The sequence below is a fragment of the Dama dama genome, chromosome 2, assembly GCF_033118175.1.
Source record: "Dama dama isolate Ldn47 chromosome 2, ASM3311817v1, whole genome shotgun sequence".
NCBI classification, from domain to species: domain Eukaryota; kingdom Metazoa; phylum Chordata; class Mammalia; order Artiodactyla; family Cervidae; genus Dama; species Dama dama.
This window is the reverse complement of record NC_083682.1, coordinates 31,790,185-31,805,385: the sequence shown is the minus strand read 5'-3', so window position 1 is coordinate 31,805,385 and position 15,201 is coordinate 31,790,185. Positions and strand designations below refer to the sequence as shown.

General features: G+C 40.2%; 1 protein-coding gene across 1 annotated transcript in view; it reads left to right on the top strand.

Moving 5' to 3' along the window:
* LOC133068461 (glycerophosphodiester phosphodiesterase domain-containing protein 4-like) overlaps positions 1-15,201 on the top strand; it is a gene marked incomplete at its 5' end in the record, with an annotated part of 127,568 nt that overhangs the window by 109,063 nt on the left and 3,304 nt on the right. The window contains 2 exons of the mRNA XM_061159682.1: positions 5,616-5,698; positions 7,013-7,065. Coding sequence (XP_061015665.1) covers positions 5,616-5,698; positions 7,013-7,065 — 136 coding nt within the window. The remainder of the gene's footprint in view (positions 1-5,615; positions 5,699-7,012; positions 7,066-15,201) is intronic.

Below are 15,201 nucleotides of genomic sequence, written 5' to 3'. Positions count from 1 at the left end.
ACTTACTGAAGAGATTGTGTTTTCTTCATTGTATATTCTTGCCTCTTTTGTCAAAGGTAAGGTGCCCACATGTGTATGAGTTTATCTCTGGCCTTTTTATCTTGTTCCATTGGTCTGTATTTCTGTTTTTGTGCCAGTACCATCTTTGTCTGAATGACTATAGTTTTGTAGTACAGTCTGAAGTTAGAAAGGTTGATTCCTCCAGCTCCATTTTTCTTTCTGAAGATTATTTCCACTATTTGGGATCTTTTGTGTTTCCATACAAATTATGAATTTTCTTGCTGTAAGTCTGTGGAGAATACATTGGTAGTTTGATAGGGATTGTTTTGACTCTGTAGATTGCTTTTGTCATTTTCACAATATTAGTTCTTCTAATCCAAGAACATGGTATATCTCTTCATCTGTGCCATCTTCTGGTTCTTTCATCAGTGTCTCAGTTTTCTGCATACAAGTCCCTTGTCTATTAGGTTTATTCCTAGGTATTTGATTATTTTTGTTACAGTGGTGAATGGGATTGTTTCCTTAATTTCTTTTTTTGATTTTTCATTGCTAGTGTATATTAATGCAAAGAATTTCTGTGTATAAGTTTTATATCCTGCCATTTTACCATGTCCATTGATTAGCTCTAGTAATTTTCTGGGGGCATCTTTAGGGTTTTCTATGTATAGTATCATATCCTCTGCAAAGAAAGAGAGTTTTACTTCTTCTTTTCCAATCTGGATTCCTAACCAAACAAAAACAGGGAAAAAAAAAAAAGGCAGAAAAATCCTGGGCTGTGAAGGGTGGGGCTTAGGTTGGGAAGGGTTTAAGCAGTGGCACAACAGCTGGAGTGAGATTTAGGTAGTGGTAAAGTCCTTATTCAGACTTCCCTGGTGGCTCAGACGGTAAAGCTTCTGCCTACAGTGCGGGAGACCTGGGTTCAGTCCGTGGGTTGGGAAGATCTCCTGGAGAAGGAAATGGCAACCCACTCCAGTATTCTTGCCTGGAAAATCCCATGGACGGATAAGCCTAGTGGGCTACAGTCCATGGGGTCGCAAAGAGTTGGACACGACTGAGCGACTTCACTTTCTTTCAAAGTCCTTATTCAGGGCCCTTGCCTCCAGAAAAGGTGCTGTGTAGGGATGGGGACCGTCCCTCGCTCCACCCAGCCAAGGGAGCCTATTCTGCGCCTCCAACTTTGGGGTGTGGAGGATCAGGCCTGGGTCCCCAGGGGACTCCCTGGGCTGAGGAGGTAGGGGAACACTAGATAGGTTCTTGTTCCTACACATCCTGAGGGACGCTCCCCCTTCAGGAATGGCTCCCTCTCCTCTTCCCTGCCTCCTGTGCCTGCTGGACCTATGTGGGCTGAGGGTACCCAGAGGGCTCCAGAGGGCAGATGGCTTAACCTGGAGGAAGGAAAGGGCCCCAGAGGGAAGAGAGGGCCCTGGAGGGCAGAGAGAGGGGTCCCAGGGGGTGGAAGGTCTGGTCCAGAGGGCTGATGGGGCCCCTGGAGGGATGAGGGGGACCTCACAGGACTGCCCAGAGGGACTAGGAAACCAGGCCCTGGAGGGCAGAGGGCTGGGCATGGGGCCTCAGGTAGTTCCTAGGGCTGAGTGGGTAGGGGAACACCAGGCAGTTTCCTGCTCCTCAAACCCCATGGGAGCTGCTTCCAGCCTGCCCGCCCTTTTCTTCTCCTCACTCTGTCTCATGCTTAAGGGACCTCCCTGGGCGGAGGGGGCTTTGAAGGATGGAGGGTTTCCTGGAGGTGGATGATGCCCCACAGTGAAGAGGGTTTGGCTGAGAAGGTGGAGAGGACTCCAGAGGTCAGGGAAGGCCCCTGAGCAAGGGTCCAGGCCTGGGGCCCCAGGGATCTCCCTGAGGACAAGTATAAGGGGAACCTCAGGGACTTCTGCTAGTGGCGTCTGAGCCACTAAAGATCCCTCCTCCTCCCCACCAAGCAAGCCTTCCTCTTCCAGTGCCTGAACTGCACTCCTACCACCCAGGCCCAGTTGTCCCCCAGCAGCCCAGCAGCCCTGACAGTCCCCTGGCCTAGACCTCCCCCTCTCCTCCCTACCTAGTACCTGATCACCCCTTGGGCTTCTCCTGTCAGCTTCACTGTGGGGAGTCTCCTCCAGTGTCTGGTGAGTATCTTGGGCATGGAGAGACACAGACTCTCTGTCTTCCCTGCAAAAGTTTTTTCAAGTACCATTTAGTGACCAAAAAGTCTCAATTGGGATCAAAGTGTCTAGTCCAAAATAATAACCCAAACTCTTAACTACGTTGAATGTTAAAGCTTTAGGCACAGACACCTAAATGAGAAGCCTAAATATTTTAGGTTGCCTTCTCCATACCTCTAGCCTCACTGGCCCTTGTTTCTGACTTGGTCAGGGTCAGGAGCAGGTGCGAGGTGGTCAGGGCCAAGGGCACAGTCTCATAGGGCCAGAACTGTATTGAGGCCCTATGGTGGCAGTGTAAAACTGCTTACCCTTTCTTCCTTGGTGCCTTGGGCAGCTTTTGGTAGGGTCACCTACTGAAAAGGAGGTCCCTTGGTATAGGTGAAGCCTCTCCACTTATCTGTCCCCATACTATCTTGCTTCATGTATGTACTATAAACTTCTCTAACATTTTTGTTTTTAAAAATTGATTACAAAGTAAACTTGTTTTTTATATATAATTCAATCATTATAAAAATACATAAATATAGAAAGCAGTACACCCCTCCATAATCCCATCTCCCTAAATCAGTCATTTTTTGAAGTTGTCTCTTTGGATATATTAAATAAAACTTTACAAAGTAAAACTTCTCATTTAAATACTTGAATTGATAATAAATTCATATGAATCAAAATTTAAAGAGTGTAAAAGTTGTAAGTAAAAAACTTTCTACACCTGGCTTGTGATTTTTTAAAGAACCCAAGGTCAATTTGTTTAGGGAGGTGGGGCCAGTATCCCAGGGGCCTTCCTAAGCAGCCCGCACTCTGCGTTAGAATATGCAGATTCAAATCTTGGCTCTACCACCTGTTCTGTGAACTTGGAAATGTCAGTTAACCTGTCTGGGCTTCAGTTTGTTTATTTGTAAATTGGGGATAAAAATACCACAAAGAAGCAATTTTATCCAACATAATCCTCTTTGCTTATCAGTCTGTTAATTCAAGTATTTTAATTGGAAAATTGTGAGATAAATTATATACGGTCTATTAGTATTTTACCCTGTTTAAAAAACTTATCTAATACTTAATGACTTAAAACTGACAAATATTTGTCATATTCTGTATGACGTTTGAGTGATTTCTCTGGTCTCAGCCAGTTTGTTCGGACTGGGTGATCAAGGATGGCCTCATCCATATTTCTTGAATCTTACCTGGGATGACTGCAGTCTTTCTTCATTTGGTTACTCATCCTCAAGGAAGCCAGCTTTTTAAAAAAATATTTGTTTATTTTTTTATTGAAGGTTAGTTGCTTTACAGAATTCTGCTGTTTTCTGTCAAACCTCAACATGAATCAGCCATAGGTATACATATATCCCAGCTTTTTACACATGTTCGCCTGGTGGCATTGGGTTCTCAGCAGCGAGAAAGGCAAGCCCCAGTACATGTGTCTTTTTAAGGATCTCCCACTTTGATGTTCGCTAATGTTCCATTGGCCAAAGGTAATCACATAGTCAAGTCCGGATTCATGGTGGGGCAGGACAGAAACAAACTTTACCTCTTGTTAGAGAGGAACAGCAGAGTCACACTGCATACAGACCTGCATTTGGGGAGGAATATTGTGATCATTTTTATAAATAATCTACCTCACACATTTTAATTTAAAATATTCATTCAACTTTTGACATCGATTCAGGTCTTTTCTTTGAGTATATTTCAGTTGATTGAATTCTGTATTCTCTTGCTTGTGTATTCTTCCTAATGAACCAGCTATGATTTCTAAGTTTTGTTTCCTTAGAACACAAGAACTTGAAGTCATTTGGAGAAATGACTGGAATGAGGAAGCCATACAGATTTTTAGAATCCTCCTCCACCCCATCTCTTAGTGTTTCTCTCACGCCTAAGTCAATTGCAGCTCATTTTTTAAATGACCTTTTCTGTCTTCAACAAGATTTTCAAAACACTGATTTAGTTTCCTTGAAAATGACATACTTTAAAAAGAAAAAGAAAATGACATACTTTTTAAACTCAGACTTTACAGATTTTAGTAAAACTGAATTATACTGGACAGTTGTTAACAAATGGTACAACTGTTCTAAGCCATTTGGGTAGTAAGGATAACTGATTCTTGGTGACTGTACAGCTCACCTTATGGGCATCCTGGAGTAGGCCAAAACGTCTATGTCAGGTTCCCAGAGGGGATTAAGAACCTCAGTTTAGTGGAAGTGGTTTAAGAGCTTCTAGTGTACCTGCCTAGTAGAGCTGTTGTGAAGATAAGCTGTGAAAATACCCTTAAAGTGCTTGAGACACTTCCTTAGCTCCTTTAAGTTCTCATTAATGTTAGTTGTTGTTCTCATCATCGTCATGATTGCTTATGTTATTATTTTTATCACTGTTATTAAGTCCAAGGGAAGACCTTGGGATAAGGTGGAAATGGCATATGAAAGAATAAAAATGGTAGTCCCAGTACCATCAGGTAATACTAGAGGAGAGGCAATGAAGGAGGAAAGGGATAATCAAACTAGGGAGTTAAGGACTTCCCTGGTGGTGCAGTGGGTAAGAATCTGCCAGCCAGTGCAGGGGACACAGGTTTGATCCCTGGTCCGGGAAGATTCCGTAGGCTGCACAGAACCACTCAGCCTGTGTGTGTGCCACAACTGCTGAGCCCGTGTGCTGCAGCTACTGAAACCCCCGCGCCTAGAGCCTGTGCTCTACAAGAGAAGCCCCACACAGAAGCCCGAGTAGCACACTCACTGCAACTAGAGAAAGCCTGAGTGCAGCAACGAAGATCCAGTGCAGCCAAAAACAAAAAACCAGAAAGCTGTGGAGTGAAAAAAACTCATACAAGATAACCTAGAAAATAGAGCTCTGTGAAATCAGTGAGTCAGGCAAGGAACCTGGAGAAGTGGACGTGTTAATTAAGAATTGTAATTTCAGTATGTTTATTTGAAGCATGACAATTTAGAAGAAGGATTCTTAAATGCTGGTTCACAGACTGGTTGCTTGTTCCTGGGAAGCTTGTAAAAAAATGCCGAAGTTCTAACTTCTGAGTCTATAGTGAGGCTCAGGAAGCTATATTACTAAAGGCTGCAGCTCAGGTAGATTTGGATGCACAGCCAGGTTTGGGAACCTGTGCCATGAACACGTAGAGCACTGGAAGTCAAGAACCTTGGGCTGTAGTCCTGGGTCCAGAGAAGACTTGCTATGTGACTTGCAACTTGCTTGCGACTCCCTCAGACCTCTGTTGAGGGTCCAGGGAAGTGAGGTGTGTGAAGTGTTTTAGCCCTTGTGGAGCCCTCGGCACATGTCAGGGGGGATTACATTGGTTAGCAGCAGGTATTCTCTGTGTTTGACGCTAACCTCAGCAGTCAAGGTTCCTCTCCCTGTGCTGCCCCTGCTCCATCCCTGACAGCCAAGCCAGGGACTTGACCCACATGTCTACATTCCCTTCCAGCTGTCAGTCCTTTAACTGTGTTCTCTGCTTTGCAGACACCAAAGTACTATTTGATTGTGTGGATTCTCATGGATATTCTTTCTGCAATTTTCATTGTTGCCATACTTTATTTTCATTGGTAAGCATATATTTGTAATTTTATATGATTTTTCCCCAAAATAAAAATATAAATCGTTTTATGGAAATTTGAAGGAAAACAGTTACATTCGTCCCATAATCCCACGTGGCAGGTCCTCAGGGAGACAGGGTTTTCTCATCGGAACCTCTGATTTCTTCTCATTCTGCCTTCACACCCCTTCTCCTACCTCTACCTGAGACCATATTCTTTTTTTTTTAATTAATTAATTAATTAATTAATTAATTAGTTGGAGGCTAATTACTTCACAACATTTCAGTGGGTTTTGTCATACATTGATATGAATCAACCATAGATTTACATGTATTCCCCATCCCGATCCCCCCTCCCACCTCCCTCTCCACCCGATTCCTCTGGGTCTTCCCAGTGCACCAGGCCCGAGAACTTGTCTCATGCATCCAACCTGGGCTGGTGATCTGTTTCACCATAGATAGTATACATGCTGTTCTTTTGAAATATCCCACCCTCACATTCTCCCACAGAGTTCATAAGTCTGTTCTGTATTTCTATGCTGAGACCATATTCTAAGAATAAGGACTCTCACAGGCTTCCCTGGTGGCTCAGATAGTAAACAATCTGCCTACAATACAGGAGACCTGGATTTGACCCCTGGGTGGGGAAGATCCTCTGGAGAAGGGAATGACAATCCCTTCCAGTATTCTTGCTTGGAGAATTCCATGAACAGAGAAGCCTGGTGGGCTATAGTTCATGGTGTCACAAAGAGTCAGACATGACTGAGCGACTGACATAGCTAAAGCGTAATCAAAACCTGTTACTGCAGATCCCCTGTGGATCAGTTGGGAGAGGACTGGAATTGAAGGCTGTTCAGAATAAGTGCCTTCCTCTTCCCACCTTCCACAGGATGGGACACAGTAGGGTACTGTGTAAAGAGCAAGCTCACCCTCCAGGAAACCGGGCTTTTGGTCCTGGTTTTTCCCGTCGTTGCTGGGTGACCCTGGGGAAATCACTGCCCCTTTCCAGACCATAGTTTTTGTATTTGTCTGAGAAAATGACATTTGAGAATTCTTGAGGGGAAAATGCTACAAGATTCCAAAGTTCGGGGTGGGAGATGGAACATCTGGTAGAAGAATTTTTAGCTAGAAGAGACCATGGTCTTTAGATTGCATCATGCCCATTTTTTCCTCATTTGAGCTATCCTTTAAAAAGGAGGAAACTATAAACCCTCTGTTTAACATAGAATTTGATTGGATAAAGTTCTTTTCTGGCCACTGCCTTGAATTGTTGCCTATTTTGGATTAGATCCATGAGGCTCATGGATACTCTGCTTCCTTCCAGGTGGAAAGAGAGCAAAAAAGAAAAATTACTCAACAGCACCAGCATTCACACAGGTAAAGTTAGAGGCCTAGCCCACTCTCATCATCCCTACCCATTGCCTCCAGGATTTAGGGCCTGCCTTAATGTTTCTGACAAGAGTCAAAGGAGGTCTGAAATTGGGGAGTGGGGACCACTGAGAAATTGGGATAAATGGGTTGGACACAGATTCTGGGGGCCCCTGGCATCAGGATTCATTGTGGACTTTTATCTTCCAAGTGTTGACACTCCTTGGAAGGTTTTGAAATGGATATTTTTTTGTTCACCGGTTCATATATTTATTCATCACATAGTTATTGAGTATCCACTTTGTGCCAAGCACTGTGAGAGAGATTGAAGGAACTGAAAGTTGTCTGTGGAGGGTGGATCAAGAGATGAGAGGACTGGCGCACAGGGAGTGGTGAGGAAGTAGGCAAAGGCATAGCAATTGATACCTTTGGGCCAGATGCCTAGGTATAAGACAGTGAGGCTGCCATGCTCATCAGGGCTGTGTGCTATAGGTGACTTTAATTGTGATATGTATGTTGGAAGGTTGAGGGATAAAATTGTGGAGGGGGCATGCTGAAAAGAACATAGACTCTGCATATAAGCAATCAGGAGATGGCAAATGAATTTCGAACAAGGCAGCAATATGCTTAGACTTTTGTGTAAAAGGATAGAATAACAACAAAGGAAACTATAAGTAAGGTGAAAAGACAGACCTCAGATTGGGAGAAAATAATAGCAAATGAAGCAACAGACAAAGGATTAATCTCAAAAATATACAAGCAACTCTTGAAGCTCAATTCCAGAAAAATAAATGACCCAATCAAAAAATGGGCCAAAGAACTAAACAGACATTTCTCCAAAGAAGACATACGGATGGCCAACAAACACATGAAAAGATGCTCAACATCACTCATTATCAGAGAAATGCAAATCAAAACCACAATGAGGTACCATTACACGCCAGTCAGGATGGCTGCTATCCAAAAGTCTACAAGCAATAAATGCTGGAGAAGGTGTGGAGAAAAGGGAACCCTCTTACACTGTTGGTGGGAATGCAAACTAGTACAGCCGCTATGGAGAACAGTGTGGAGATTTCTTAAAAAACTGGAAATAGAACTGCCATATGACCCAGCAATCCCACTTCTGGGCATACGCACAGAGGAAACCAGATCTGAAAGAGACACGTGCACCCCAATGTTCATCGCAGCACTGTTTATAATAGCCAGGACATGGAAGCAACCTAGATGCCCATCAGCAGATGAATGGATAAGGAAGCTGTGGTACATATACACCATGGAATATTACTCAGCCATTAAAAAGAATTCATTTGAACCAGTTCTAATGAGATGGATGAAACTGGAGCCCCTTATACAGAGTGAAGTAAGCCAGAAAGATAAAGAACATTACAGCATACTAACACATATATATGGAATTTAGAAAGATGGTAACGACAACCCTATATGCAAAACAGAAAAAGAGACACAGAAGTACAGAACAGACTTTTGAACTCTGTGGGAGAAGGTGAGGGTGGGATGTTTTGAAAGAACAGCATGTATATTATCTATGGTAAAACAGGTCACCAGCCCAGGTGGGATGCATGAGACAAGTGCTCCGGCCTGGTGCACTGGGAAGACCCAGAGGAATCAGGTGGAGAGGGAGGTGGGAGGGGGGATCGGGATGGGGAATACGTGTAACTCTATTGCTGATTCATGTCAATGTATGACAAAACCCACTGAAAAAATAAATAAATTAAAAAAAAAAAAGGATAGAATAGTAGAATAACTTATTATTCAACAGAACAACTCAAATGAAATGAAAGGAAATTAAATGAAATAAATGAAAAGAAATGGATTTTCATTCTGTGAAATTGAAGGTTTAAGCCAAGTTCACTGAAATCTCTTAAGGGACTGAGAGATCTCAAGTAACTAAGTTCTATGGATTTTTAGATCACTCTGCTAGCTGGTAAGAAGTCTGAAGGCCATGTTCCAGTTCCCTTACGATTTTTAGTAGTTACATTAGTACACTAGGGCTATGAAAACAAAATACCACAGACTAGGGGGCTTAAATAACAGAAGTTGATTCTTCTTATAGTTCTGGAAGCTAGAGGTGAAAGATCAATGTGTCTGCAGGTTTGGTTTCTTCTGAAGCCTTTCTCTTTGGTTGTAGATAGCCACTTTCTTGCTGTGTCCTCACACAGCCTTTCTTCTTTGCACACACTTCTACCCACCACTGCCCAGTGTCTCAAATTTTTTCTACTCTAGTCAGATTTGAATCAGGGCCCACCCCATTGGCCTCGTTTTAGCTACCTCTTCAAAGGCCCAGTTTCCATATATAGTCAGAGTTTCAGGTACTGGAGATTATGGCTTCAACATATGAATGTGGGGCACAAAATTCAGCCTGTAACAATAATCCAGTGAAGAAATGGACAGAATATGGAATAGCTGAGGAATGCATGAATAAGAGAAGTTTTGAAGGAAAACTCTAAAAATCTGTTTAAATTGGGATAAAAGACATGTCTAAAATGCCTTATAAAAGTACAGTTAACTTGACCTCAGCTTCACACCATGTTGAAATGATGATAAGGAAATACGGTAAATAAGAAATAAATTGAAATTTTTCCTGTTTTTTTATAACATTTCCAGTTGCCCATTTAGAGAAACCAATTTTTCCTGATCTAAGTAAATGTGTTGAAAAGCTGCTTGAGTACTTCCAAGAGACACTTCTAGGGCCTCACCCCAACTCCTAGAAGGTGTGGGGCCAAGTTCAGAATGAGAAAAGGTACAAAGATGACCAAAAAGAAGCCAAAACCACAGCCCAGATTCATTTAGGTTGAGGAGAAGAGAGCTTTGAACACTAAGCATAATTCACATCTTGTACCATGACCACCTCCGAGATGGGCATATACTGCTGCACCTAATGCTGCCTCCAGATGGCTTTCATCACCTCCTGAGCTTTAGGATACATTTTTCAGCCCTTTAAAGAAGTTCATCGTTTGTCTTCTGTCTCATATAGTTTCTTATGAAAAGTCTTATAAAAACATCTTCCATTTAAAAAATCATTGTTCATCTACTGGTAATATGTCATTTTTCTCTGGCTGCTTTTTTAGGTTGCTGCTTTTATTATTGGTTTTCAGTAATTTTATTATAGTTTATTTTGTTGTGTTTAAGTGTGTATATGAGTGAGTGTGTGTGTGTGTGTGTGTTCATCCTGCTTAGAGTTTTCTGAGATCCTTAGATCAGAGTATAATTTTATCAAATTGGATAAATTTTCAGTCTTTGATTTTCAGAATTTTTTTTGCCTCTACCTTCTTTCTTGGTTTCCTGTAAGTTAGCAAAATTCTGTTCATTTTTATTTTTAGCCTGTTTAATGTCTGTACTTCATTTGGATAGATTATATTTCTGTGTATATTAGGTTTTTATTGATACAGAACAAATTATCACAAATTTGGTAGTTCAGTACAACACAAATTTATCATCTCAGAGTTTGTGTGGGTCAGGAGTCTAAGCATGTGTTTGTCTGGTCCTCTTCATAGAGTCTCAGCAGGCTAACATTGAGGTGTTCGCCTCGGCAGCAGTCTCATCTGAGACTTAGATTCTGCTTCCAAGATCACTGGTTATTGGCTGATATTAGTTCCTTAAAGTTGTGGGACTAAAGTGTTCCTGTTTTTGTGATTACTGTTGACTGGGTTTTGATTTGAGTTTAGAAACCATATCCAGTCCTGATCATTTTGTCCTCTCAAAATGTGGCAGATTTTTCTTCAATGCCAGCAGGAGAATATCTCTTTAGAGTAGGTGAATTCAGAGAAAAAAGGACAAAGGAAGGAAAAATAACATATGAAACAAATAGGAGACAAGTTGAAACTTGGTCATCATTAATTCAACTACTTTGTTAATCTTTAAATATCAAAGAAACAAATACTCAAAAGTAGAGACTTCATGCAAGATAGGAAAAAAGCAAGACCCAACCATATGCTGTCTACAGAACTAATGTTTGAAATACAAAGGTTCAAATAGATTACAAAGTGAAAGGATGGGACAGTGATATGCCATGCAAACAATAAGTATAAAAAATATTTTCTGAAATAATTAACTTTAAAGCTTGGAAAATCACTGGAAACAAAGATTTCATTATGATTAAAATGTCAGTATATCAGGGAAGACATTGTAGTTATAACTGCTTTCAGTTAGTAAAAGAGTTTCAGAACATGTTAGTCAACAACTGAAAGAGAGATCATAGTTGGAGATTTTAATATTTTTCACTTAATACTTAAAACACCAATTAAACACAAAAAGTAAAACAAGAATGAATATAGAAATCTGAACACTTTCAGCCATCTTGACCTAACTGGCCTATAACATTTTACCCAAGAACTACAGAATATACAGTATTTTCAAGTGTACCTGGTATATTTCTTCAAATAGAGTACATAACAATCCTTTCAACAGCCTGGGAGAGATAGCTGATTTACCTAATTCATAGAAAGAAACAGAAAATCAAGGAAAATGAGGAGAAAGAGGAATATAGTCCAATCAAATGAACAAGACAGAAATCTCAGAAAAATAACTAAATGAAACTGAGATAAGCAGTCTACCTGATGGGACTTCACTATGATGATCATAAATATGCTCATCAAACTCAGGAAAGGATAAACATAGTGAGAACTTTAACAGTGAGATAGAGAATATAGTACCAAAGAGAAGTTATGACTAACCTGAAAAATATACTAGAGGTGCTCAGCAGCAAAGTAGATGAGGTGGAAAAACAAATGAGCAAGCTAAAAGATAAAATGGTGGGACTCCCTCAGACAGAGCAGTACAATGAAGAATTTTAAAAAGTGAAGATACCATATGTTGCCTTTAGGACAACATTTTGTGGAGTAACATTTGCATTATATGGGTCACAGAAGGGGAAGAAAGAAAGGACCAGAAAAATTATTTCAAAAAATAGTGACTAAAAAATTTCCTAATCTGGGGAAGCAAACAGACCTCTGGGTCCAGGAAGCCCAAAGAGCTCCAAATAAGAGGAACCCAAAGAGACGCACATAAGACACATTACAACTAAAATGGTAGAAGTTAAGAATAAAGAGAATCCTTAAAGCAGCAAGAGAAAAGTAACTAGGGGTAATAAAGGAGTGTCATGATACACTCAAAGTGCTCAAAGGAAAAAACTTCCCATCACAGACTCTACACAGCTAGTCTGACGTTCAGAATTAAGGAGAGATTAAGAGTTTTTAGGATAAACAAAAGCTAAAGAAGTTTATTGCCCCAATACTTGTTCTACATGAAATATTAAAGGGACTTATTTAAACTGAAAAGAAATGACACTAAATGGTAATAAGAAAACATGCAGTAATTACAATCTCACTGGAAAATGTACATATATAATAAAGGCAGGGGTTCAATCACCTATAAAGCAAGCATTAAGATTAAAAGACAAAAGTAGTAAAAATGATGTAAAATTTCAGTAATTAAGGAATGCGTAAAATAAAAAGATGTAGAAAGTGTCATCGATAGATGAATTTCAGAAGACTGAAATCTTACAGAATATATTCCATGACCACAGCAAAATTAAATTAGAGACAAATATTAATATGACATCTATAAATACCTCTAGATTCCAGAAATTGGTATATTTCTTAACACTGAGTATTAAAAAAATAAATCATAAAGGAGGTTGATTGGAAAAGAAGTAAAACTCTCACTGTTTGCAGATGACATGATCCTCTACCTAGAAAACCCTAAAGACTCCACCAGAAAATTACTAGAGCTAATCACTGAATATAGTAAAGTTGCAGGATATAAAATTAACACACAGAAACCCCTTGCATTCCTATACACTAACAATGAGAAAACAGAAAGAGACATTAAGGAAACAATTCCATTCACCATTGCAATGAAAAGAATAAAATATTTAGGAATATATCTGCCTCAAGAAACAGAAGACCTATACATAGAAAACTATAAAACACTGATGAAAGAAATCAAAGAGGACACAAATAGATGGAGAAATATACCATGTTCATGGATTGGAAGAATCAATATTGTGAAAATGACTATAATACCCAGTATAGTCTATAGATTCAAAGCAATCCCTGTCGAGCTACCAATGGTATTTTTCACAGACTAGAACAAATAATTCACAATTTGTATGGAAATACAAAAAACCTTCAATAGCCAAAGCAATCTTGAGAAAGAAGAATGGAACTGGAGGAATCAACCTGCCTGACTTCAGGCTCTACTACAAACTACAATCATCAAGACAGTATGGTACTGGCACAAAGACAGAAATATAGATCAATGGAACAAAATAGAAAGCCCAGAGATAAATCCACGCTCCTATGGACACCTTATCTTTGACAAAGGAGGCAAGAATATACAATGGAGAAAAGACAACCTCTTTAACAAGTGGTGCTGGGAAAACTGGTCAACCACTTGTAAAAGAATGAAACTAGAACACTTTCTAACACCATACACAAAAATTAACTCAAAATGGATTAAAGATCTAAATGTAAGACCAGAAACTATGAAATTCCTAGAGGAAAACATAGGCAAAACACTCTCTGACATAAATCACAGCAGGATCCTCTATGACCCACCTACCAGAGTAATGGAAATAAAAGCAAAAATAAACAAATGAGACCTAATTAAACTTAAAAGCTTTTGCACAATGAAGGAAACTATAGGCAAGGTGAAAAGACAACCTTCAGGATGGGAGAAAATAATAGCAAACGAAGCAACTGACAAAGAATTAATCTCAAAAATATACCAGCAACTCCTGCAGCTCAATGCCAGAAAAATAAACGACCCAATCAAAAAATGGGCCAAAGAACTAAATAGACATTTCTCCAAAGAAGACATACAGATGGCTAACAAACACATGAAAAGATGCTCAACATCACTCATTATCAGAGAAATGCAAATCAAAACCACAATGAAGTACCATTTCACGCCAGTCAGAATGGGTGCTATCCAAAAGTCTATAAACAATAAATGCTGGAGAGGGTGTGGAGAAAAGGGAACCCTCTTACACTGTTGGTGGGAATGCAAACTAGTACAGCCACTATGGAGAACAGTGTGGAGATTCCTTAAAAAACTGGAAATAGAACTGCCATACGACCCAGGAATCACTGCTGGGCATACACACTGAGGAAACCAGAATTGAAAGAGACATGTGTACCCCAGTGTTCATTGCAGCACTATTTATAATAGCCAGGACATGGAAGCAACCTAGATGTCCATCAGCAGATGAATGGATAAGAAAGCTGTGGTACTTATACACAATGGAATATTACTCAGCCATTAAAAAGAATATATTTGAATCAGTTCTAATGAGGTGGATGAAACTGGAGCCTATTATACAGGGATTCCCAGGTGGCACAGATGGTAAAGCATCTGCCTGCAATGTGGGAGACCTGGGTTCGATCCCCGTTGTTGGGAAGATCCCCTGGAGAAGGAAATGGCAACCCACTCCAGTACTCTTGCCTAGAAAATTCCATGGATGGAGAAGCCTGGTGGGCTACAGTACATGGGTCACAAAGAGTCGGACACGACTGAGCGACTTCACATTGTACAGAGTAAAGTACGCCAAAATAAGAACACCAATACAGTATACTAATGCATATATATTTAATTTAGAAAGATGGTAATGATAACCTTATATGCGAGACAGCAAAAGAGACACAGATATATAGAACAGTCTTTTGAACTCTGTGGGAAGAGGCGAGGGTGGGATGATTTGAGAGAATAGCATTGAAACATGTATATTATCATATGTGAAACGGACCACCAGTCCATATTCGTTACATGAGACAGGGTGCTCAGGGCTGGTGCACTGGGATGACCCAGAGGGATGGGATGGGGAAGGAGGTGGGAGGGGGGTTCAGGATGGGGAACACACATACACCCATGGCTGATTCATGTCAGTGTATCTACTACAATATTGTAAAGTAAGTAGCTTCTAATTAAAATAAATAAATTTAAAAAAAGGAGGTTGGAAAATATTTTAAAGGATAATGCATGTACAGTAGCAAAATTTTTGTAGTATAGCTAAAGCAGGACTTACAGGGAGATTTCTAGTTTAAATCTTAGAAGAAATATTGGTTTAGTATTCATTGTTTCTACCTTAAAAATCTAGAAAAAAAATAAAGTAAATATTTTCTAAGTAAA